Source organism: Typopeltis vanoorti, chromosome 2, assembly GCF_054136105.1.
Source record: "Typopeltis vanoorti isolate ZY-2024b chromosome 2, IOZ_Tvanoo_1.0, whole genome shotgun sequence".
Lineage (NCBI taxonomy): Eukaryota > Metazoa > Arthropoda > Arachnida > Uropygi > Thelyphonidae > Typopeltis > Typopeltis vanoorti.
In genome coordinates, this window is record NC_143550.1 from 29,168,027 (window position 1) to 29,185,775 (window position 17,749).

A 17,749-nucleotide genomic window follows, 5' to 3' on the forward strand; every position below is an offset into this window, starting at 1 on the left:
AAGGTACATGCGTGCTAAATGGTATTTCCCCTAATATAAATTTGCTACTTATAATTGCATGCGAGATACAAACAGACACAAATTTAACGAAGATAAAATTTGATTTTTAAGCGGTAAAAAACATATGAAAAGATAAAGAATTATTACAATTTGTAGACCGTGTTTTTATCGGAACCGTGTTGCATAAGTACCGCGTTATACGAGGTTACCTGTACTTCTTTTGTCCATCATTGATCTTGTCTTCAAGCAATATGCCCAGCCCATTGCCACTTCAGATGTTTCACTCTTCCTCTGATGTCAGAGACTTTGGCTTGATTTCTTATCCACTTATTCCTTTTGTGATCCAGTCTTATGATACCAAGTTTACTTCTTTCCATACTAAATATTGTTGTTCTTAATTTTTGAATTTCCTTTGCATTCAGTGTCCATGTTTCACAGCCATATGTCAATATAGGGAGAATACATTGGTTAAAAACTTTTCTTTTCATGCATAATAATAGTTGGCTTTTGAATATTGAATGTAATTTTCCAAATGCTTTCCACCTAAGCATTGTGCATCTTTTAATTTCGTCCATGATATTTTGTCCCATTGATATCTGTTCTACTAAGTATATGTAATGATCTAATTGTTTAATTTCATCATTATTGATTTTTATTATTTCAGTTGGACATAGCTATTGAACATAACTTGGTCTTCTTTACGTTTATCTTTAGTCCAGCTGTTTTGCTAGCAATTTGGAGGTCTTGGATATGAGTGTGATTCATGCGCAGTTGAAGTAAAGATAATTGTGTCATCTGCAAAGCAGAAATGGCTTAAATATCTTCCATTTATCTTCCAACATTTCCTTTTCCAATCAAGAAGTTTGATTATTTCTTCTAGGCATGCTGTTAATAATTTTGGAGATATTGTGTCACCCTGTCTTATACCTCTCTGTATTTCCACAGTAGAGATGTTTCCATTGAAATGAATTGCTGCTGTATCATTGGTATATACTGATTTGATGGTCCTGACGTATGGCTCCCCCATGTTGCACAAGTTTTTACTGAATCAAAGGCTTTCTCATAATCAATAAAACCAAAGCATAATGGTAACTGATATTCATTACACCGTTCAAACATTTGTTGTACAACTTGAATATAGTCCATTGCACTAAAGCCACTTCAAAAACTTGCCTGTTCTTTTCGTTGTGCTAACTTCCAGAGTTGTACAAACCCTATGTACTAAGATATTTATAAACACTTTGTAAGCCACTGATAGTAGACTGATGGGTCGGTAGTTCACCAAGTCTTCTACCTCACCTTTTTTATGTAGGAATCAGGGTAGCCTTCTTCCATGTTCTTGGTACATCATTTTTCTTCAGGCATAAGGTAAATGGTTTTGCTAAGAGTTTGTAGATCATTTCTCCACCGGCTTTTAGAAGTTCAGCTATAACTCCATCCTCACCTGCTGCTTTTCCATTTTGCAAGCTTTGGGTGCTCCACAGATTCTACCAGAAGAAGGGGTACTTCAGCTATTTTGTAGTAGTCATTTTATTAATCATCCTGATATAATACTGAGTAAAATTCTTCAATTCTTTTTGCTATAGCATATTTGTCTCTGGTTATGGCCCTATCTTGTAGTTTTACTGCAACCATCTATTTATTGCTGTTCATCAATTGCTGTTTGGCTTTTTTCAGACTACGGTTGTTTTCAGTTGTTTGTTGTATAAATTTACAAAATTGAATTTTCTTAATTCTTCTGTGATACGTTTTCTGATAAGTTTGCACAATTCAGTCCATTCAATTTTATTCTGTAGATTATTTGATTGTTTCATTTCTCTTTGTTTCTTCATCAGCTGTTTTGTTTCTTCAGAAATTGTTTGTTCTGTGGTACCAGCTATTTCAAGTGAGTATTGTAAAAGGTTTTGGGCAATAATGTCATTACTTTCTGATGGATCAGCATTGTCATCTATAATAAGATTTTTAAATCTATTGTTTAGTTCATGTTGGAATATATCTTTTTAAATGCTGAGTTTGTGTGCATCCATGTTTTGCTTTGATTTTAGAAACATTTTCTTCTTTCTTTTTGGCAGTTTATTTGAATCTTAATGCATACCGTATGATGATCACTTCTAATGTTGAAGGTGTTTATAACAGAGCAGTCTTGAAATATGTTTTTATTGCTGAGGATAAAGTAAGTTTCACTAGTTTTGTCCAAATGACAAAACTAGCGAAATCATTTCCTGTGTGTTTTTTTCTTGAAAAAATAACTCATGATGTACTGGTTTTCTTTTTCTGGAAATTCTATTAACCTTGATTCTCTATCATCTCTCATGCCATATCCAAAATTTCCCATTGATCTTTTATGTGATTGTTGTATACCAATTCTAACATTAGTCTCCCATTACAATTTTGAAATGATATTTCCTTTATTGTCAAGTTTTGATACATCATGATATATATATATATACTTTTCTGTTTTCAGATGAAGACTTTGAACCAGACAAAAGTGAAACTGATGATGAGGAAACTATTGAAAAAGAAGAAGCTGATGGTGTTGATGAGGAAGAACAAATTCAGGAAATTGCATTATTACAGAAAGAGAGTGAAGTTCCTTTAGAAGAATTACTTAAGTCTCTGCCACCTGAAATTCTGGAGAAGCCAGCCTCATCTCTTGACAGTGAGCAAGAAATGGAAGAAGCTTTTGATAATGAAAAGGTGCATTTATTACTTTTTCATGTTTTGAAGTGTGTGTGTGTGTGTGTGTGTGTGTGTGTGTGTGTGTGTGTGTGTGTGTGTGTGTGTGTGTGTGTGTGTGTGCATTTCCTTGATCAGTTAACTGAGGTAAGTGATCAGGAAAATGTAAGAGGTAATTCCAGCAGTTACTTGATATGCTTATTTAAAGACTAGTTTGATGATAAGATCACTGTTCACACATTAGATCCTTCAGTGTGCAGTGCAATTTTTCTCATATAATATAGTATTCTAGAGTATCGTTGTTTCTAAAATCTCTCAGAACATTAGCATAGAAAGATTAAATGCATATGGTATTTTTGCGGTTAATTTTGACTTGTAAGTTATAAGTAATACATTGTTATTTCTAAAAGAAGTGAAATAATTACATTGATAAACTCTTCCTGTTGTCCCAACAAAGAACAGGAGTTTCACATGATGTAATAAGAATGGATTTGAGCATGTTAGATTATTTCTATTGAAGCGCAAATATTTTGGATAAGGGTGCAATTAATCGAATTCTGTAGACGTAACAATATGTATAGGTATTTGGTTTTCCACTTGACGATAGTTAGTAGTCGTATGGTTCTACAGTTCAGTTTTCTTTAAAAAAAGAAAAGAAATGCAGTTATGAACACTTGAAAAATTATGTTCCTAGAAGTACAATAGTTTAATAAATTATTTGTTTTAATGCTAGTTACAGTTCCTTCAAAATTTGCTTCTAGGTAGGATTTTTGCCTTTCTTTGTGCAAGGGGGGTGGGGGTGGGAGTATATTTGCAAAGCCAGAATGTGTAAATTTTGTTGAATGATATTCCTTAAAATGTAATCTACAGTATTCCCACCTGTGCTGAAACTAACTTGTGCATTTCAGTACTAAATTTTTGTTTGTACTGATTTCCCTCCAGTTTTCACATTTAAGAGATCTTCTTTCTTTGGAATTATGATTATCATTTCTTCTTTCCATTGTTTGGGTATCTTTTCACCCTCCAGCACAGTATTAAAGTTAACCTGCAATTTTTCAGCAGTATTCTTTTCAACTTTTCATCTTTCATCTTACTTTCTCAGTAGCATTCATTACTTCATTTTTACATATTAGTTCTAATATAATATTTACATCTATTCTTAAAGGTTGTCCTTCCGTTATAGAACTTCTTGTTATGTCAGTTATATTGTTTCCTACATTTAAAATAATCCAAGTGCTGCCTCTTTCATTCAGCAATATCATCTTTTTTGTTTGTGAATACTCTGTTTTATCCCTTATAGCATTTACTTGTTTCCTGCCTTCAGATCATATTTTCCATGTCATTTTATACAATTTTCTAATATGGTCTAATTCTGCAGTTCTCGGTTGCTTCTTCTGCTCTGCTATCTGTCAACTTCTTGATTTCTTACTTGTCTTTTTCTCTATAATTGCTCAAATGGATTTCTTTAATTATCTGAAACAGCATTTTAATTTCATGCCTTTCTTTTATGAGTTTCTAGATCCCATTTGATACCAATATATATACATATCTTGACCTTCCATTTTGTTTTCTAATTTTCTTACTGCTTTCTGGTTTTAATATAAGTTTGGTTGTCATATTTATGACAATTAATTGATGTTAATATACTATGCATATTTCTAACTTTTGTAGAATTTATTTGTTTGTATTAAATTTGTTTATTAGTAACATACGCCATAGTAATTTTCATTTTGAACAGTCTTCAAAATATTAGAAGGTAAATAAATTTTTCTTTGTTTATGCATTATATCCCTTTTTTTTTTTTTTGTCAAACTATCAGACAAAACTAAGTATTTCCACATGGATTCTTCTTAGTGAAAATGAATGTAGTTTATACTGCTGCTCTTTTATGCAATAATATTTTATCGAGAATTTTAATGTTGCTATTATTACCACCCTCTCACTAAGAGGTTTGTTATTATTGCATATTCATGGAGTCTGAAGATTCATCATTGAATTTCCTTACCAATTCCAGCCACAATATCTCTCCTTCAGCACACTTACTGACAAAGTGTTCACAGAAGGCTCTGGCATCCTATTCGTTTCATCCATTACTATTACTCTTAATGGAAAAAAAAAATAAATAAAGTCCCCCATGCCTTTGCTCACCACACTTTTATTCAATTTTCCAGGATGAAACGAATAGGATGCCAGAGCCTTCTGTGAACACTTTGTCAGTAAGTGTGCTGAAGGAGAGATATTGTGGCTGGAATAATGTGGGTTTCTTAGGTAATTTTTTATTAGCATAGAATTTTTTCCTCGTTGTGAAGGGCATCTTCAGTATGATTTTCAAATTAAACAGCTCGAATAGAAACTGGTAAATTCAACCATTAAATCACATGCACTACATCTACATTGTGTCAAGTGATATGAGCTGAATATATTAATGTTATAATAAAATAACTTGCACAAGAAATCATAATTTAAGTTATTTAAAATAATAATAATAGTCATATCTTAGGACGAGTTGATCCCCCCCCATCACCAAGTGGGCTTACAGCTAATTAATGCAACCGGGTCCTGCATTCTGCATCCCCTAAGGGCAGTATTTCTGACTGTAGTCCACGTGTGTTCACGGGGGGTGGTTTGCCTGTTCGGGAGACGAAAAACCTGAGTTTCCGGGTGAAAAAATCCCCTACCTCCATATGAGACCGGATAACTCAAAAATCTCAATATGAGAGGACTTTAGAAATGTTTAATGTAGTTCTGTTTTTAATTTTTTTTTTTAAATATTTTATGCGTTTATTTTTTATTTTAAATTTATTTAAATTTATTTTTATACTTTTCTGTTTTTTTAATAATTTTTTTAATCTATTCATATATTTTTTAAATTTAATATTATTAAGTTAGGTTTTCCACAAGAGGTGAAAGATTAATGAACAGTTAGATTCATTTTACCTTTGTATAGTGCAGTATCATGTAATTTGGTTCTTATACGTACGTATTTTCCTGATGATGAACTCAACACATACGTCGAATGTTACTTTCCTAATATTAAGTAAAGTAATTATTTTAACATGTGTGTTGTGTCTCCATAAATTCCTAATCATGAATACTGTCCACTGTGTAACCTTAAAAGAAAGAACTTTTTAATCTATCAGTAAATCATTTACTGCTTTTGGCACATAAACATAAAAAACACATGTATAATGTGCATTTTAAGCACTCAGTGCTTAAAATGTACTCTTTTGTGAGATCACATATCGATGGCCTCACACACAACATTGAACCGAAACATTGCCACTGCTCATTCCAAATCCACCCTCAGGCTGTCGATACCGGGGTGTCATTTCTTGCAGACTACTCTCTCAAGCTCTGACCACAATTTGAAGTCTAATAGATTCATATCGGGACTTCTAGACAGCTTATCAGATTGTGATATGTGGTCAGGCACATTTACCTCCAACCACTGTTGTGTGGTCGTGTGCAGAGGCTGACCAAGTCCTGTTGGAAGGTCGACTACTTACCATGAAACAAAGTTTTGTTCAGGGGCTGTACCACTGGGTCCAGCATGGTGTCTTGACACGCTTTGGTGGAAGTTTTGACCTTTCCGAAATGCAACTTGGATACCCTCTGATACATCACTCCTACCAAACCATCGCTAATGCGTGGTGATGACCTCTCTGAATCCTGGGTACTATGGCATGTGCTGTTGCTGTGTGATCATCCGGTGCATATACCTGATCATTTTGGTGATTAAACAACTCTTAAATGGTGAAAATCTTCTCATCTGTGAAGAGAATATCTCTGTATCTGTTGTTTGCATACACTGGAGAAGTGCCTTTGATTTTATCACCCTGCTGCATCAGTTGTGGTGTTAGGTAGTGTCCAATAGAATGACTATAGGCTCTCATCCCTAGGTTATCATTTAGTACATGACATCATTCTATGCATAACATTCTTCTCTCTTGACATCACTTTCTGCATTCTCACAGGATTACAGTAGATACATATCTTCCCAGCACTCAGAAGCTGTGTCCTAATGTAGTGTGGGTGACCTGTTCTTTTGTTATCAGATACATCTTCTGTATCATTATAACAGTTAATAATCTGATAGACAAACATCCTACTGATCCTAAGTGTTTTTAGTGTGTGTGTTGAAAATAACACACACTATAATATAAGTGGTTGCATATAATACACACTATAATAACACACACTATAATATAAGGTGGTTGCATCCCTGCCTTGTGAAGTGCTGTTACAGCTACACGGTGCTCATGATTTCCCATTGCATGTTTACTTCTACAACTAAACAATTCTCTCTCTGACCTTTCTCTACTGATGAACACACGAATATTGGCTGCACATGTCACCACTAATGGAGCCTGGTTCTTGTAATTCTGTGGGCAGCGTGACAGGGCTCAGAAGTTGTAACAGTATTTATGGCAAGGATGTATAGTAATGCACAGTAATTTATTTAAATTAAGGGGATATTAAATCCCACATTGTTTCAAAACTGAATAAGAAACTCAAAGATTAGAAGCAGAGAGTTTCATGCCGAATATAGTAAACTATAAAGTATCGGCGATCACTAGCGTGAGCTAATGCAAGTGACCCTAGTACGTAGTATAATACCGGACAACTCGTAGCAAAGGTGGTAAAGTTCTGATCGCTATTCTTAGGTATTTTCCATAATGTAAAAACACATTTCCTAGGAAATGTATGCTGTTATTACATTATGGTGGGAAGTCACTACCCGGACCGGTTTCAGCCTTTTTTGAGGCTTCATCAGTGAGTAGCTAGACCAAATTAATACCAAAGTATAGCGAAAAGAACTTATACTCGCACAGTAATATTTTCATCCCAAAATATATAACCTTACACTTTTCCACATTAGACTGACTGCTGTTATATTTTGTTATATTTCCAAAATGTCTGCGCACCACACGTCTCAAAAATTTGGCATTCTTAAATCTTTAATTCATAGAGCACATTAAGTTTGCTCTTCCCCAATATTCTTACAACAAGAACTTTCCATCATTAAAAAATTAATGGAATCGAATGATTACAACTCCAATCAAATCCAACAGATACTTGACTCTTATGTTCCAATACCTACAGTTTCTTCAACAGTCCGCAGAGTTCCTATTCCGTACATTCCAGGAATCTCAGAACCTATAGGTGGAATTCTGAAAAAGTATCAGTTGATTCCAACATATATTCCTATCAACAAAATTTCTTCTTTATTACCCTCTACAAAGGATAAACTGTCTTCTCTATCTTTGGCTGGTGTTTACCAAATACCTTGCGAATGTGATGTCTCTTATTTTGGACAAACTGGCCATTCTTTGGAAAAAAGAATAAAAGAACATCAATATTATATTGATTATAACAAACCTGTGAAGTCTGGTCTGGCACAGCACAGTATTGACTCTACTCATAGTGTCCGGTGGGGAAAAGCTGTTTTCCTCCATAGATGCGGATTCAAATATGAACGCTTATTCAAAGAAAGTTGTGAAACTATCTTACACCGACCGAATTTAAATAGAAATGACTGTCTTTCTCTCTCAAAGATCTGGGAGACTTTTATCTTATTTAAAAACCATTTATCTTAATAGATTAAATTTGTTATTTTCTGTTATTTCCTAGCATGCGGTAACAATTTAATAGGTGATCCACCGAACGTTTTGCTTGTATTCCATTGTTATTACTCTAATAGACACTGAAGATGTACTGTAAAATTTAGTATGAAATATTTGTCCTTTTACTAATTAAAGATATCACTGTGGATTTTACGTGTTTCTTTATTATTTAATATTCCAAGTGTCCACACAGTTAGCCTAGTGGCTTTGCGCTTCACCACCATATGCCTGGGGATTGAGTGTCCTAGGTTTGATTCCTGTCGATGACATGAGGAGCTTAACGATCTTTCTCAGCCATAGCCAAGTTAGCTGGTCTTGGGCCTGGAAAGCAGGTTCCTCCACCCGGTTTATCAAGGGTTTTTCATCCCGCAAGTAGGCAAACCAGCCCCGTGAACACACAAGTATTACCGTCATGAATACTAACCTTAGGAGATGCAGCAAGGAGTGACGAACCGGCCACATTAATTTCGTCGTGAACTCTTCATTAGGGGACTCTACCCATCCTGAAGGGATGAATTAGATCAATCAATATTCCAAGTATTTCCAGTTGGAGCATCTCACCTATACCTACATCAGTCTTGTCACCTTACCTCTGTCATTGCATCTTGAACAATAGATCCTTGCAAAGTGATAACTTAATAACTCAACTACTACATCTGCTTCAGTCACCTCATTGTCATCAGCTTTCATTAAAGTTACCCTTCCATTGTGATTCTTCCTAGGGTTGGTCGGTTTTTAAAAAACATTTTTTTGAATAAATTTGTAAAATTCAAAAACTGGTTTTTAAATTAAAAAAAAAAACGGTTTTAGATACTAGAATTAATATGTAAAAATTAATTAATTATTTAATTAAAAAGATTAACATTTTGACTTAAAACCAATTTATATGTTATAAGTGAGGAATCGGAAGGTGACGTAGAGTGGGAAGATAACTATGGCAAGGATTTTTAAAATTCTCTTGATCTAGATAACGACTGGATTCCCTGTGTTGTCTGAAAATTACAGACAATCAATTTCCCAAATTAGAAAAATTTGCAAATTTTTTAGAAAATCTCCCGTAAGAGAGATCCTTCAAAATTGTATAGAAAAATGGAAGGAATTAAATCTGATTCTTGACTGCCAAATGAGATGGGATAGTTTAGAGGCCACGATTGAAAGATTTATAATGTGTTGTTTTAGATTTGAATGATATTGGTGCCTCTCATATATGGAATGAAGCTTAATATCCTAAAATCATGGAGCATCTTAAAGTGTTGGGACCAGTATATCTAGCAGCTGAGGCATTAGGGCGGTGAGATGCCAGTTTATTAACAAGTGAAGACATATTTGAATGTCTATTAAATGAACTAAAAAGTTATTTGGAAAAATAATTTCTAGAATATATCCAAATTCTTGTATGGAAACAGATTCTGATTATGTATATTTCAGAGATGGAGAAACTATTAATCAGGGCATTGCCCTAAAAGGAGATATGGAAAATAAATTCATAGGTTTCTTGAGAAACCTGATGAAATAATATCAAATCTGAAGATGCTGAAGGCCGAATTTTCACTATTTGAGGCTACCAATAAAAGAACAAAGAATTTATTATATTATTTGATGCCCTGAAAACAATAAAACCAAGTTCAGTATCCAGTGAAAGAGTATTTTCTGTTTCAGGCAATTTTGTATCTAGAATAAGAATAAGATTAAGTAATTGTTCAGTAGACATTTTACGTTTTTTGAAATCATATTTCCCGAAGAAAAATACTAAATGAAATAAAAATGTATAATTTATATTTTGTGCGGATTTTAGTTATTTTTAAAATTTGGTTTTGTATAGAGTATATTTCATTTTGTTATATTTTTGTTTTTCGTCATCATCATCATCAAATTCCTGCCATGTACCCTCAAGGGGTGTACAGGATATGACAGTACTACATGAAAAAATTACATCATTACTAACTTCCTATCTACAATTTTCCTCCAAATCAGTCTGTTACTTGTCAAGACTCCAACATTATCAGATCTTATATTTCTATCGTCTAAGGCACTTTGTACCGTATCAATCCACCTATATCTTGGTCTTCCTCTGGGTCGTTTTCCTGCCAACCTGGCAGAGAACACTTGTTTTGCTAATCTTTCCTCTCCCATTCTATTTAAGTGACCACACCATCTGAGATTAGCTCTGCTAATGCATTCCTGGATGCTGACAATGTCAAGTTCTTTCCTAATATCCTCATTTTTAATATGATATTGCCATTGATGCCATCTGTTCACGCCTCTAATCTTTCTCAGGACTCTCATATCTGCGGTCTCTAGTCTTTGGTCAAGTGTTTTACTTCTGACCCAGCTCTCAGATCCATAAGTTAAAATTGGTTTGAACACAGTCTTGTATACAGCTAATTTAGTGTTCCGACTAATTTCTTTCTTATTCCATATGAATTTATTCAATTGACTTCCCACGATACCAGCTTTGCTGATTCTGTTGTCTATTTCTATATTTCGTTTACCATCTTCAGTAAAAATTGTGCCTAAGTAGCTGAAATGTTTTACTTGTTCCACAGGTTCTCCATTCACAACACAGTTGACATTTTCAACGATTCTGCCTATTTTCATTGTCTTTGTCTTTTTATTGCTGACCTTCATACCATATCTATTACAACAGCTATTCAGTTTAGTCAGAGAATCTTGCAGACTTGTAGCGGATTTATTTAGAAGTATAACATCATCTGCATAAAGCAAAGAGCTGACATTAACATCTCCAATTTTGATATCAGGTTTAATACTAAATTCCTTCATAATGTGATCCATATAGATAATGAATAACAGAGGGGATAATGTACATCCTTGTCTCACACCAGATTTAACATTAAACCATCTTCCTGTACTTCCTTCAATTCTAACTGCTGACTCACAACTCAAATAAAGACTAAGTATTGCTTGATATAATGCCCCATTGACACCATATAACTGCAGCGTATTGAATAGCTTCTCTCTTGGCACCTTGTCATAGGCCTTTTCCAAATCGACAAAACTTAAATACAGATCTTTGTTATATTCCCATGCTTTCTCGACTATTTGTCGTAAAGTGAAGATCTGATCCTGACAGCCTCTATTTGGCCTGAATCCAGCTTGTTCTTCACCAAGCTTTTCTTCCATAATTCTTCTCAACCGTTTCTCAAGTATACTTGCATAGATCTTGCCAGGAACACTCAGTAGGGAAATACCTCTGTAATTCTCACATTCAGTTTTATTTCCCTTTTTATATATGGGTACTATGAGAGCTCTACTCCAATCATCGGGAATTCGTCCCTCTGTCCAGGCTTTCTGAACTATGCAGTGCAGCCACTGTAAGACTCTTATACCACCATACTTCAGCATTTCTGGTCGAATATCATCTACTCCTGCTGCCTTTCCACATTTCAAGCCTTTGATGGCTTTTTCTACTTCAAGTATGGATATGTATTCCTGACTGCATGCCTGGTCAGTGGTTTTTATGACTGTGCTGTCATCACTGCTTGTTTCATTTAGCAGTTTTTCAAAGTAATTACTCCATACTTCAAGGATATCTTTTTCTCCTGTTTTCATTTCACCTTTATCATCTCTAATTCCTTTTACAGCACTCTTTCCTCCATTCCTAAGCTTCTTCAACAACCTCCAGAATATTTTGCCACCTTCTTGATATTTATTTTCTATATTCTTGCCAAAGTCCTCCCATGACTTTTGTTTACCTTGTTTTACACACTGTTTAGCTTTCTTACATTTGTTTCAGTATTCTGTAAGAGTAAAAGCTGACTTATTTGCCAGGAACTTTTGATATGCTTTCTTCTTTTCCTTCACTGCCTCTTTAACTTCCTGTGTCCACCAGGGAGTTCTGATTTTTTTATCTTTGCACCAACCTCACCACATGCCTCTCTGGCAGAATCAATCAATGTTTCCTTCAGAGTTTGCCACTGAATCTCCAAGGTTTGATTCCTGTTCTCAAACTCTTTCATTTTCTTTTCAATAATATTTCTGTATTTTAGTTTACAGTTTACATCTGAGAGCTGCTCAACTTTTATTCGCTTTAAAACTTTCTTACATGTTTTTCTTTTCAATATGAAATTCAATTTTATCCTGCTCAAGACTAAATAGTGATCACTTCCAATTTCAAATCCTCGGTACACTCTGGTGTCCTGCACCAGGGAGAAAACATCACTATCAACAATAACATAGTCAATGAGAGTTTTCTTATTCCTAGCCTCTTCTCTCCATGTGAATTTGTGCACATTTTTATGTTGGAACATGGTGTTAGTAATAACCAGTCCATGTCCTGAGCAGAAATCCAACAGATATTTGCCATTATTATTAGCTTTGCTCTTTTCTCCAAATTTTCCCAAAATATTTTTGTATGTCTCACAATCATTTCCTACTCTACTATTTAGATCCCCAACAAGGACCCACTTTTCCTTTTTCATTGTGTCAGTTGCTTTTTCTAAAGCCTCAAAAAATTCCTCCACTTCTACCTTAGTAGAACCTTCTGTGGGACCATAGGCACAAATAAGTCTCATTGTCCAGATCCCCATTCTCATATTTGCCCACATTACTCTACTTGAGACTGACTGCCATTCAAGAAGATTAGCCTCGTATTTTGTGTTGAATACTATGGCTACTCCTTAGGGGTGCTTAAGGGTCAAAGCTGTATAACTGAGAGGAGACCTCCACATAGCCTTTAAATAAATGCGGAGAACCGACCAGGGCTTCTGACCTAATGTCCAATCCTCACCTTCTCGTGGTGCACCCTGTTGGGTATCTACTTTGATACTGAACGAACGAGGATGGGCTGGCAATTTGGGATTTAGCCGACCAAATTGTATTCTTATTGGTTAAACCAAAATAAAAAATGATGGTACAACATGACAAATTTTTGTTTTTCATAAATATTAAATAAACTGAAAAATTTTAAAATAAGTATAAATATTTAAATTATAAAACAAACTATAACTCAACTTCACCAGAGTTAAAGATCAGTACTATCAACATAAGAAGCCTGAATGGCAAAGAAATGGAGCTAGCTGAGCAAGTAGATAAGTACCAGATCGACATAATAGGGGTGACTGAAACAAAAAAGACAAAAACTGGTGAGATCTTTCTGAGCAATAAATACAAAATGTTATATTCAGGCAATGACAATCAAGGAAAAGAAGGAGAAGCCATTGTATTCAACACTAAATATGAGGCTAATCTTCTTGAATGGCAGTCAGTCTCAAGTAGAGTAATGTGGACAAATATGAGAATGGGGAACTGGACAATGAGACTTATTTGTGCCTATGATCCCACAGAAGGTTCTACTAAGTAGAAGTGGAGGAATTTTTTGAAGCTTTAGAAAAAGCAACTGACACAATGAAAAAGGAAAAGTTGGTCCTTGTTGGGGATCTAAATAGCAGAGTAGGAAATGATTGTGAGAAATACAAAAATATTTTGGGAAAATTTGGAGAAAAGAGCAAAGCTAATAATAATGGCAAATATCTTTTGGATTTCTGCTCAGGACATGGACTGGTTATTACTAACACCATGTTCCAACTTAAAAATGCGTACAAATTCACATGGAGAGAAGAGGCAAGGAATAAGAAAAGTCTCATTGACTATGTTATTGTTGATAGTGATGTTTTCTTCCTGATGCAGGACACCAGAGTGTACAGAGCATTTGAAATTGGAAGTGATTACTATTTAGTCTTGAGCAGGATAAAATTGAATTTCATATCGAAAAGAATAACATGTAAGAAAGTTTTAAAACGAATAAAAGTTGAGCAGGTCTCAGATGTGAACTGTAGACTAAATACACAAAGATTATTGAAGAAAAAATGAAAGAGTTTGAGAACAGGAATGAAACCTTAGTGATTCAGTGGCAAACTATGAAGAAAACATTGATTGATTCAGCTAGAGAGGAATGTGGTGAAGTTGTCTGCAAGATTAAAAAAATCAGAACTCCTTGGTGGACACAGGAAGTTAAAGAGGCAGTGAAGGAAAAGAAGAAAGCATATCAAAAGTTCCTGTCAAATAAGTCAGCTTGTTCTCTTAGAGAATATAGAGACAAATGCAAGAATGCTAAACACTGTGTAAAACTAGCTAAACAAAAGTCATGGGAGGACTTTGGCAAGGATATAGAAAATAAATATCAAGAAGATGGCAAAATATTCTGGAGGTTGTTGAAGAAGCTTAGGAATGGAGGAAAGAGTGCTGTAAAAGGAGTTAGAGATGATAAAGGTGACATGAAAACGAGAGAAAAAGATATCCTTGAAGTATGGAGTAATTACTTTGAAAAACTGCTAAATGAAACAGCAGTGATGACAGCACAGTGGTAAAAAACACTGACCAGGCATGCAGTCAGGAATACATATCCATACTTGAAGTAGAAAAAGCCATCAAAGGCTTGAAATGTGGAAAGGCAGCAGGAGTAGATGATATTCGACCAGAAATGCAAGTATGGTGGTATGAAAGTCTTACAGTGACTGCACTGCATGGTTCAGAAGGACTGGACAGAGGGACGAATTCCTGATAATTGGAGTAGAGCTCTCATAGTACCCATATATAAAAAGGAAAATAAAACTGCATGTGAGAATTACAGAGGCATTTCATTACTGAGTGTTCCTGGCAAGATCTATGCCAGAATACTTGAGAAATGGTTGAGAAGAATTGCGGAAGAAAAGTTTGGTGAAAAAACAAGCTTTTTTTCATTACTGAGTGTTCCTGGCAAGATCTATGCAAGTATTATTGAGAAACGGTTGAGAAGAATTGCGGAAGAAAAGCTTGGTGAAGAACAAGCTGGATTCAGGCCAAATAGAGGCTGTCAGGATCAGATCTTCACTTTACGACAAATAGTCGAGAAAGCATGGGAATATAACAGAGATCTGTATTTAAGTTTTGTCGATTTGGAAAAAGGCATATGACAAGGTGCCAAGAGAGAAGCTATTCAATACGCTACAGTTATATGGTGTCAATCAGGCATTATATCAAGCAACACTTAGTCTTTATTTGAGTTGTAAGTCAGCAGTTAGAATTGGAGGAAGTACATAACTGGTAATTAGTTTATGGAATTAACAACACATATAAAGTATATTAAATAAAGTTAACTTTAATGAATAACTTCTATATTTCGGCATCGTCACGTTGCCATCTTCAAGAACATAAAGATATGGTATGTGCAAGCAGGCACTAACAAAAGCAAATGAGGAAGAAAGCAAGAAACTAATATTGTTCCTAAAGTCCTAATGGTGCCCTCTGGCAGGCTAATTTGGTTGTCTTGGCAGTTGGGCTGAAGTTCTCATAATGTAAGTCTCCCAAGTTTGGGGTGGTTTCATGCACCCAAATTTGTTGAAGTTAGGAATGTTTTTTAGAGCTGCTGATGATTCCTTGAATAATCTTTCTTATTTAAACTTGCTGCAGTGTATTATTTTTGTTTTCTTCCAACGAATTCTATGGCAGGTATCTAAGGCATGGTCTGCCAGCCCAGAGTTTCTGTACTGGTGAAACCGGATGTTGTCTTTGTGTTCTGAAAGGCGCTAGAGGAAGAGCTTTCGAATACACTTGGCCATGATCTCTGGACGATACTTTATGACCTCTCATGCGCATTGGCAAGAAAAGAATTTGAAAAAATACGAAAACCTGATGAAGAATTCTACATCCTTACCACAGCCAGCACTCGACACTGTAGTCACCCTCTCGTCGGTAGTTTTAAAGCCTGAAGCACTCACCGCACTTGCACGTGGTCACAATTTCGCCCTAGCTCCTAAAAGAATACCTGCCGAGGAAATCATGATCCAAATAGAATGTGGGATTCGCAACCTTCCTAACCATATCGCCAACAACGTCAGACTGGATGTACTCGGTGTTCTCACTAAAGCCAAACCTCCAAAAACCAACTTATCCAAAGACGAATATGCAGCCTTACAAGAAATGAAGAATAACAAAAAAATAGTAATCACCAAAGCGGATAAGGGAAACGCCACTGTGGTGCTAAATCAAAAGGACTACAAAGGTAAGCTTTAGTACTAGACCGTACTACTTACCTCCCTATTGAATATAATCCTACCAGCTCTCTGATTAGAACTCTCGTCAGAGTCCTTAAGAAAGTCACTTCTTGGCCTGTGGAAGTCACTAGCAAACTAAAACCTTATAACTCTAGACCCCCCCGATTATATGGAATTATATGGACTCCCAAAAATACATAAAAAAAATGTGCCATTACATCCCTTAGTGGATGGCATTGATTCCCCCACGTATAAATTAGCCAAATATTTAGCCAAAATGCTCACACACTATACTGGCAACACACCATCACACATAAAAAAACTCAGCCCACTTTAAAGCCAGTATAGAAAACCTCTCGCTCCAACATACTGACATAATGGTCAGTTTTGACCCTATTCACTAAAGTCCCACTCAAAGAAACCCTAGAGCTCATCCAAGCCAAGTTTCCTCCCAATATCTCAGCCCTATTTCAGTTCACAATGAACTCAGGCTATTTCGTTTGGCAAGGAAAGTTCTACAAACAGATAGAGGGGACAGCCATGGGTTCACCACGTACCCCACCCTTGGCCAATTTCTTTATGGAGACCTTCGAAGAGAAAGCCTTAAACTCTGCTCCACAAAAACCCACTATTTGGTTCATTATGTGGATGATGTGTTCGCTATTTGGCCACATGGCTCAGACTCACTCCACTCCTTCCTAACACACTTAAACAACCAACACCCCAGAGTCCAGTTCACCTTAGAAAAAGAGGAAAACAACACCCTCCCCATCCGAGACACTTTAATCACTCGCCAGCTTGATGGATCTTTGGTTTTCTCTGTTTACAAAAACCCACCCATACTGGCAGATACATTCACCAGCAATCCCCCCCCCCCCTACAACAATATGGGGTTATAAAAACACTATATAACAGGGCAAAATTAATCTGCTCAGATGACAATGCCCTAACTACTGAACAAAACCACATCATCTACACTTTCTTAGCCAATGGCTATCACCCCAAAAAAAATCCCAAAAATACTAACACCAGTAACCCCCCCTCCTCCACAATAAAGATTACACCAAATCTATCACCATCCCCTATGTCCAGGGCACCTCTGAGAAAATAACCAATATCCTCAGAAAATATGACCTTACTTCTTGTTACTGACCATATAAAAAGTTGGCATCCCTTATCCGCTCTACCAAAGACCAACCACTTCCCCTAGACCAACCTGGTGTATACCAGGTCCCTTGCAGCTGCAAATTGTCCTACTTTGGCCAAACAGGCAGAACTACAAATATCAGGATTTCAGAACACAAAAACTACATCCGGTTTCACCAGTACAGCCGCTCTGGGCTGGCAGACCATGCCTTAGATACCCAGCATAGAATTCGTTGGAAGAAAACAAAAATAATACACCGCAGCAAGTTTAAATACGAAAGATTATTCAAGGAATCAGCAGCAGCTCTAATA

General features: G+C 35.7%; 1 protein-coding gene across 1 annotated transcript in view; it reads left to right on the forward strand.

The window, feature by feature from the left end:
* The window catches only part of LOC150108900 (chromatin remodeling protein domino-like), a 731,915-nt gene that overhangs the window by 145,860 nt on the left and 568,306 nt on the right, over window positions 1-17,749 (forward strand). The window contains exon 9 of the mRNA XM_090410792.1: window positions 2,465-2,697. Coding sequence (XP_090266918.1) covers window positions 2,465-2,697 — 233 coding nt within the window. The remainder of the gene's footprint in view (window positions 1-2,464; window positions 2,698-17,749) is intronic.